A 10,000-nucleotide genomic window follows, 5' to 3' on the forward strand; every position below is an offset into this window, starting at 1 on the left:
AATCACTACCTAGATTGGATCATAGCACTTCCATGTCTCTGACCAACGTCCATACTGATCACATTCCCTTCTGCAAACTGTATGCTTTGAAATGGGTCATGAATGCCTTAAGCCTTAAACAAGAATCCTGGGTCTTCCAGGAAGTGAACCCTGATGTGTTGATAGACCCTTAAAGGGGTCTTTAGTAACCATCTGTCAACAGTTCCCCAATCTATTTATACAATTTTCCACAAATCACCAAACCCATACCCATTTTTATAGACAACCCCCCCCCCCCCACAAAACTAATTTTAATTAGACATGAAATAAAACAAAAATACTTTTAGAGAGAAAGTTCATTCATTTAAAAAAACCTGTATAATGACATTATTTTGAAAAATGGCGAATAATATTTTATTAAATTTCATTTGAAAACACCAGATCTTGGATAACTACAATTCTTTACATAGAATCCTGGCTTCCTCAGAACTTGATTTAAAAATTACTGCTTCAGAGCAATGATTTCCAAATATATCTTGCCATGGAGCTCATACTGTGATTTGGGTGCAGAAGGGGCAATTTGGTGAAAAGGGACCAAAAAGAAAGAAAATTAAAATGCTGACATCAGCATAGTAAGAGCTCTGGTCTACTGACTGATCTAATGTTCCTGGATGATAGAGAATTGGTAAAATTCTTTAGGGATGAAATTTAAAATGATCTTAAAAATCGTTGCAGTTGGGACAAGCAAGGCAGACACACCAAACAGCCTTATGTGAGCTCTTCAGATAAAAACTTACATTGCTGTGGCTGTTATAAATGCAAGAAGCAGACTTACCAAATTTGGCAAGAAATATTTTGCCTTGTTTACCCAGCTGCAAGGGTCTTTTAAGATCCTTTCAAATTACACCCTTAAAGAGTCTTACCGATTCTCTATCACCCTGAGACACCAGATCAGTCAGTAGACCAGAACCCTTATTATGCTCATATTGGTATTTCCATTTCCATTTTTTTGTCCCTATTCACCAAGATATCCCTGTTGCTCCCAAATCATGTTATAAAATTTTCTAAAACTCACAGAATCTAAACCTATATCTTACAGAAGACAATCGATATCTTTATCTTAGAGACAATCCATACCTATATTTCATAGACAACCCTGCTACCCTGAATTTGAATTTCGTTTAAAAGAACACTTTACAATTGGAATTCAATATCTTCTTTGTTTCAAACCCATTCTCTTTGATTATTTCAGATCTATAAAAGACTAAAAGGAGAAAAGCAAGACAACAAAAGACTTTCATTCTCAGATATTTGATTCCAAAAATGGATACGAGCAGCCAAGAATTAGACGAGTTATGCGATAAAAGGTCATCTTTGAGACGTTCTTACAGTGAAGAAATGACAAGCAGCACACTGGCCAATCCGTTCCAGAAGCCATGCTGTTGTTGTTACATTCCAAAGAGATACATTTTGGCATGTATGGCCTTTCTTGGGTTCGGTAAGTCCTTTATGCTTTCGGTCATCTTTGTGAAGGTTCCAATTTTTGCACAGATTTCCTTTTGTTTGTAACATAGTTATTTTTTCTTGCCTTTAAGTTTTAACTCCTTCATTGTGTCAAAGAGCAACATTACACACACACACACACACATACTCACTTGTCTATGTGTGTGTGTGTGTGTCTGTGAGTTTGTGTATAAAAGTGGAAAACAGAGGTATAGTGATATCTGTACCTCCATTCTTTGTCATTTTATACTCCATGACTGAAAGAAAATCCTCAATTTTTTCTAAGTTTGTTTGGAACAAATACTTTTACCGAAGAACTGTTCCTTTGTGTACATTCTCCTATAAATATATATATATATATATATATATATATATATATATATATATACATACACACACACACATATATATACATATATTACATACATATATATAGAGTTTCTGTTATTGAACAAGAAAACATGACCCTGTCCAGATTAAGAATTCAGTCTCACGAACTTTGATCTTCTCCCAACTGAATTAATTTAAATGAACCAAAAAGGAATAATTCTCAATTTTCTTTTCTCGTTTTTCTCATTCCTCTTTTTTGCATTTACCTTCCTCTTGCTCTTTCTTCTGCTTGACACAAAGACCAGCCATGTTGCCTGTTGTATATCAGAGCCTGAAAGCTTACTTGGAAGCACATGGTTGTCATGTTTTCACAGTATGCAACTAATAGTAGATCAAATTTAAATCCTGTGTATATATATACATATATACATATGTATATATATATACATATATATATATGTATATATTATGATGGGGGAGGCCGGTTTATGGGGTTACACTGGGTTTGTCGTCCATAAGGGAGTTGGCCTTACGGTGTATTGTCAGACCCCAAACCTGTTGGCCAAAGACCTCTTCAAGATTAAGCTTGTCATATCTATCGACTTTTCTTTCTTCCTTATCGCATACCTTGTGGTCAGCTGGGCATGCTATATCTCCCCCAGCTGACATAGAAGGAGGGTTATTATTATTATTGTTTTATGTTTGACTTTTGTTTTGCATTTGTACAAGTTGGATCCAAGTCTCACCCAGAGACCTCAAGAGACAACAAGTTAGAAGTTCAAGTAGGTGTTATGCCTAGGGTTATTATTATTATTATTATTATTATTATTATTATTATTATTATTATTATTATTAGTTTTCATCTACCAAATCGACTCACAAGGCTTAAATAGCCGAAAGCTATACAAGAAGACACTTTCCCATGGTACCACGAAGTGAGACTGAACCCAGAATCATATGAATTGGAAATAGACTTCTTAACTACATAGTCATACCTGCATTTATATACCCAAGTAAAACTGTGTATAATATAAAGCAGAGTTTCTCAAACTGACATATACGAGGATCCAACACCACCAAAAATAGAAAAAGGGTTTTGGTCCCACTCATCTTTATTAAGCAGAAAGCAAAATACAATTTATGTCCCTATAATAGTTCTTCATCCCACAGGTTTCTGATTTCTTGGAATTATAGCCATGGAAATTCAAAGAGAAAAAAACCCAACTTAAATTTGTTAAACATGTCCGTTTGTATGGCCTTTTTCCAATCCCCAAAACCCTTACACCTTCACCTTCCACCATGTGAAATATTGGTAAAGAGGGACGGTTTTGCAGCAACGTAGCGCACATGCATCTGAATAAAAGTTTGCGTGTTTGATGAATGCAGTTGATTGCAATTAAATGCAACTGTTGATTGCTAGTTATTGGTGGCGCTACAGGCGTACAATGTAGATATGTGAAGAATTCTGTAGTTAGGAGTCTGGTTGTCTGAATGAAGAACCAAGACAAAGAGCCAGAGAGGTTAGGTGAGAAGAGGTGCGGTGTGAGGAGGGTGTGGTGAGGTAAGACAGTTAAAGACGTATTATATATATATATATATATATATATATATACGCGTTTGCGCAAGTGTGTATATATATATATATATATATATATACACATATATAAGTATATGTATATATGTACTACATACAGATGCACATACATGTGTATACATACATATGTGTGAATGTGTGTGTGTATACACACATACACACACATATATTTGTGCACATGTATATATATATATATATATATATACATTGACAGATATATACACAAACATATCTATATGTATGTGTACATATATATATATATATATATATATGTGTGTGTGTGTGTATGTGTGTATGTATACAAGCACTTACGGATATATATACATACAGATATATATACATATATGTGCGTGTGTACACATAAAATGTATATGTATATATTATTTGTATATACACAAATATATGTATAGATGTATACATGCATACATATATATATATATATACATATATAGTAGAGAGTGCAAAGAAAGAGAAAAGAATACAAAAGAGATGAGAAAGAAAGAAAGAAAGAAGGAGAGAGAGAAAGAAACGCTAATAATGAGCGAAGACTATAGCAAGACCTAAAAGGGCAAAAAAAAAAATGAAAAATGAGAGAGAAGGGGTTGACAGGGACGGCGAGGTAGATGCAAAGAGAAGCTTCCAGAATGAATGGAGATATTTCTGTTGAAATTAGAATGTATTCAGTGAGAAATGGGTGAATGTTGGGAATAGTTCTGATAGTCTTGTGGGGTGGAAGGATGGAAATGATATACGTAGGTATGCTTGGGACATACCTACATACATACACATACCTACATACATATAAAGATATATATATATATATATATATATATATATATATATACACATACATACATATATAGATAGATAGACAGGTAGACAGAGATAGAGAGAGAGATATGCATACATAGAAAATATATACATAAGTATATACATATATATTTATACAGTATACTTATATTTATATACAAATGTATCTATATATATATATATATATATATATATATATATATATATATATACATATATATATATATATATATATATATATATATATATATATATATATATATATATATATATATATGGGAGAATATACAAAAAATAACAACAGACGAGGACAGGTGGTGTAAATAACAAAAGTATATATTAGTATGACGCTCGGGAATACGGAAAGTCTTTGACGTTTCGAGCTACGCTCTTCAACAGAAAGAATACGGAGACAAGGAGAAAAACACGGAGAAAAAAAATTGAATAGTGTTCAGTCAACGGTCAATCATAATAATGGCCGATCATAACAATGACTGACCGGAAGTTAGAAATTCTTATTTCAGGAGAGCTAAGAAAGGGGGAGATAACAAACGGTGATCGGGAACGAGGGGCTGTGTGTGGGAGGTAGACTGCTGGTGATCTTGACGTATGTAGTGTGAAAATGGGGGAAGGGAGAAAGGAAGAAAGTAGTTGGTCAGTTGTAGTGTGTGCGTGGTGTGATGCGAGGGTATTGGTGTGGTGTGCGTGGTGTGGTGCAAGGGTATTGGTGTGGTGTGATGTGAGGGTGTTGGGAGGTGGGGAAGGCATGGGTGGAGTGTGGGGTAGAGGTAGGGGTATGTGGGTAGGGTGGGGTATGTGGGTAGGGTGGGGTATGTGGGTAGGGGTGGGTGGTGGGTGTAAGGAATTGGATGGGGTGGAGTGGGAAGGTAGAGTAGGAGTGTGTTGGGGTGTGGTGGGATGAGCTTATGAGGGGGTGTTGACGAGGAGGGAGAAGGGGAAGGTGGATGTAAGAGAGGGGGAAGATGGGTATGGGAGGGGAGAGGAAGAGAGGAGAGAGGGTGGGTATAAGAGAGGGAAGGGGGATTGAGAGAGGGGGAAGGTGGGTATGGGGGGAGAAAGAGAGGAAGAGAAAGAGAGTGAGAGAGAGGGAAGAGGGGTATGGGGGGAAGAAGAAAGGAAGAGAAAGAGAGTGAGAGAGAGGGGAAGAGAGTGAGAGAGTAAGGGTGAGAGAGTAAGAGAGTAAGAGTGTATATATATATAACTACTTATCTACCTATAGAAATATATAGAAACATGTTTTACTCGACTCTGTCGGTCACATATGACCATGGGTGCACCTAAAAGGTTCCCCTGTGGGGTACAAATTATCTCACTGGCACAAATGCACAACCTAGAGTTGTTTTTATGGAATACCAGCAGTCAGCCATGCATACCAACACCCGCCTCTCCACACCAAGGGAAAGGCAAAGGAGCCGATACAACTTGGCACCGGTGAAGTCACAAATCATTTCTACAGCTGAGTGAACTGGAGCAACATGAAGTAAAGTGTCTTGCTCAAGAACACAACGCACAGCCCAGTCTAGGTATCAAACTCACAGCGTCCCGATCATAAGCTCAACACACTAACCACTGAGCCATACGCCTTCACATAGAGACATAGATATACATATATTGCAAAGGTATCAATTAACGCAATCTGTATATGCATACATCTACATACCGACATAATAAAGGCTGGCATTATTTCTAAATCTTCTCCATAATTGCAATGTCCCTGATAAAAATCCTGCAAACAGTGGCACCTTTAATTCTTTGCAACATCAACTGTTGAAAACATCTTGGCCTGGTGCCAAGGTGTAAATGCATATACACAGACAAACACATATGTTCACTCATATATCTACATCTATCTATCTACCTATCCATCAATCTATCTATCTATCTGTCTTTCTGTCTATCTATCTATCTATCTATCTATCTATCTGTCTGTCTATCTATCTATCTATCTGTCTGTCTATCTATCTATCTATCTATCTATCTATCTATCTATCTATCTATCTGTCTGTCTATCTATCTATCTATCTGTCTGTCTGTCTGTCTGTCTGTCTATATATCTATCTATCTGTCTGTCTATCTCATTCACCCAAAAACAAATCAATGACACAAAATCCCTTCTCACGAAAGAAGGTGACACTGTACAAATACACATACCAAAGGCAATTATTGAAAATACAAACAAGAAGCACATATCATACAGACTTATCAACAAGAAAACGAAGCGACCGGAGAATTTCTCCACCCAAAAAATTGAGATTTGTCTCAAACCGATATGGCCCTTTCAAAGTCATGTTACTTGGGGACGAAAATTTGCCACGGTCCTAGTACGCTTTAAGAGCGAACAGTTAGCGAAGGAATTTTCAACACTCTCTCTCCACACAGATGACTTGGTGATGATACCGAGTTATCTTGGACAGAGAGTGACGAAGGTGACAGTAAAGAATGTCCCTTCACAAGTGGAAACACAGTGGATAGTAGGTTCTATATGCCTCGAAATGGAGGAGGCAAATATATTAGAAATTGCTACTGCAGAGGAGAAAAACTGGGAAGGGGGAAAAAAAGTCGAAGTCCTCCTCCACATCACTGAAGAGGAGTGCCAAAAGATCCCCACACACATCCAACTGGCAAAGGACCACAAGTTATATGTAGTGGTGGAAGGAAGGCGGCCACGTTGTTATGTATGCGGCAGCGAGGCACACCTCAAGGACAGTTGCCCAACCGCCGCCAACCAAAAAAAGCAACAAGGGCAACCACCAAAACCCGGAAAAAAAACCCTACTACCAACACCACCATCAACAATCAAAACAAGAGAAGCACAAGCAACACTGGCAACTGAGAAGACAACAGCATCTGCAAAAACAACAAGTGAGGAAGCAGGGGAAAAGAAAGAAAATTCCAAGACTGTTTCCCCTTCCCCCACATCACACACACCTCACACAAATAACAAGCCATCAGCACCAACAAAAACAGCAACACAACCACTCACACAAGCACACACAGACGCTCACAATTTGCCCCTACCCCCTTCCGATTCCTCAGAACCTTCGTCGGAAGATGAAAGTAATGAGGAATGGCAAATAGCCCAGAAAGGAAGGAGGAAGAGGAGCAAGAAAAGAAAAGCAAACACAAACAAAGCAGGGAGATACACAACTCCCGAAAACACTCCAGACACCAACACAAGCACACACAACTACAACACAAGCAACAAAACCCCAAAAGCAAGTACACACACAATGCTCACTGCCATCAACACAAAAAACTCAGAGTTGATGGAATACATCAACACAAAAACAAACATAACAAACGAAGACATAAAAACCAGCAACCACCCATACACAACACCGCCAGAACACATCAAAATACTACACATAACACCAACCCTGCACCACACACTAAAATCTATTTTTCCAAAGGCAGTTGGCAAATGCCAAAAATACCTGGCGAAAAAACTATATAGTGATCTCCTCGAAGAAAACCCGAAGGAGGAGACACAAAAACTCTCAAACGGTAAGTGACTCTCTTTATAAAACTTTAACACTCAAATCAAAATGATGCTCAAGATTGGTTGTGTAAATGCGCGTGGCTTGGGGTCCCCTTGGAAACAAGGGTACCTCCTAAATGACATAAAGTCACATAAACTAGAAATCATAGCCATAAGCGAGACCAGACTCCATGATCCGCGGGCCCTATCGTCCATGTTTGGCAGACAGTTTAACATTTATTTTTCTCCCTGTCTGCCGAGAATGGGCGGTAGTGGCACGGCGGTACTCTTTCGCAAGAGTCTGGATCTCGAAGTAAAGACAGTATTCATAGACCCGGAGGGTAGATTGGTTGTTCTGGATGTCGATGGCAGCGATGGGTGTGCTTTTCGACTCATATCAGTATACGCACCACCTTTAACAGGTAGGCCGGATTTCTTCCGACGTCTAGAAGTATTCCTAGGAACGTCTCGTCCTTTACTTTTAGTGGGGGATTGGAATGCTACCTTGGACACGCATCTAGACTATGTGGGCAGAGATAGGAATAGACGGGGATCCAAATGCCTCAAAGACCTGCTCAGACGCTTTCAACTGTCTGACAGGTACCGACTCGATTACCCGAATGCGCCAATGTGGACATGGACAAACCGCATCGGGTCGTCGAGATCGTATCTAGATAGAATACTGTGTAGGAGAGTAGATAGAGATAGCATAGGGTGTCCACAATTTCACATAGTCAGCTACACGGATCACAAACTTGTGACGTGTACGCTAGACTTAGATAAGACACATAGGCAGGGCTCCGGTTACTGGAAACTAAACGCGTCTTTCCCGTCGAGACCAGTTTTCAGAGACCGGATTAGCACGTTAGTAAAGAGGGCTTTGACAGGAGCCATCATCAATAACAAATGGTGGTTTGCCCTCAAGAGAGCAATAAAAGCAGAAGCGGTTAGGTATAGCAAAGCACTAGCCATAGACAGAAACAGAGTAGAGGGTGAACTAGTTAAGAAGCTAGAAGAGGCAATTAGAAGTGGCATCGCATCCGACGTTTTGGCGGCGAGGTTGGCCCTTGACCAACACTTCAACGCCAAACACGAAGGGTGCGTTGTCAGGGCTAGGATGCGTGCTCTAAGAAACGAAGGTGTTGGAGCCGCACGAGAGGCCCGGGTGGCGGAGGCGCAACAGGGCAACAAAGCCACCATTCGGTCTCTGGTGGACGAACAGGGGCGCGAACTGCTCGAGCCAAGCAAAATGTGTGAGGCCTTTCAGCGGCACTTTGCTCGACTGTTTGGGACGAATGGCGAGCGAGAACGCAGGGTGGACTTCAGTGCCTACCTGCACAGCCTGCCACGACTCTCGGCAAGAGAGGCGGAGTGCTGCGAAGGTGCCATCACGGCGGCGGAAGTGAGGGACGCGATGGCGGGATGCTCGAGGGACAAATCTCCGGGTTTGGATGGTCTGCCCTACGAGCTTTACAACTGTAAGCCAGACTTGTTTGGAGACGTCTTGGTGGCGGTGTACTGCAACTGGCAGCAAAACGGGAGCATTCCCGGTTTTGTGAGTCGAGGAGCCGTAACGCTGCTGAAGAAAGATCCAAACAAGGGGAACGTCATAGATAACTTTAGGCCCATCACTCTGCTCAATGCAGACTTGAAAATTTTGGCCAAGGTGTTAGCCAAGCGGTTGGCGCTTGTCATCGAGAAACTGATCGGCAAGGCGCAAACGTGCGCGGTGCCGGGCAGGAGCATCCATGACAACCTCCATCTGATGCGCTACATCATAGAGAGGGTAGTTAAGGAACCTGGCATGGGTGGGGCCCTGATCAATTTAGATCAATCGAAAGCTTTCGATAGGGTAGACCATCAATACTTGGAGGCTGTCCTCATAGCAGCCGGCTTCGGTCCCATTTTCCGCGGCTGGATGGCTGCCTTGTACAGAGGCATCCGTTCGGTAGTTCGCGTCAATGGGCATCTATCAAGACCCTTCGACATTGCACGTTCGGTCCGTCAGGGATGCCCCCTCTCGTCGCTTCTGTACGTGTTGACTCTCGAGCCACTACTGCGGAAGCTGGCGACGCTGAGGGGCATCCCGCGAGAGTTGGGATGCGGGACGAGCGTGTCGGCATACGCGGACGACGTCACCGTCATAGTGTCTAGCCAAAAGCACATCGAGCTTGTCGGCGAGACACTGAGAGACTACGAAGCGGTAACGGGAGCGAAAATCAACCGGGATAAGTCAGTGGGCTTGCGGCTCGGCACCTGGAGAAGCAACCCCATGCCGTCAAGTA

At 40.9% G+C, this 10,000-nt stretch overlaps 1 protein-coding gene across 2 annotated transcripts in view; it reads left to right on the top strand.

Moving 5' to 3' along the window:
* Positions 1-10,000, top strand: part of LOC106870076 (sialin) — a 163,076-nt gene that overhangs the window by 37,230 nt on the left and 115,846 nt on the right. For both annotated transcript variants that reach the window (XM_089338506.1, XM_089338505.1), the window contains exon 3: positions 1,232-1,477. In XM_089338506.1, coding sequence (XP_089194632.1) covers positions 1,303-1,477 — 175 coding nt within the window. In that variant the 5' untranslated portion in view covers positions 1,232-1,302. The remainder of the gene's footprint in view (positions 1-1,231; positions 1,478-10,000) is intronic.

Source organism: Octopus bimaculoides, chromosome 20, assembly GCF_046866305.1.
Source record: "Octopus bimaculoides isolate indiv1 chromosome 20, ASM4686630v1, whole genome shotgun sequence".
Taxonomy (NCBI): Eukaryota; Metazoa; Mollusca; class Cephalopoda; order Octopoda; family Octopodidae; genus Octopus; species Octopus bimaculoides.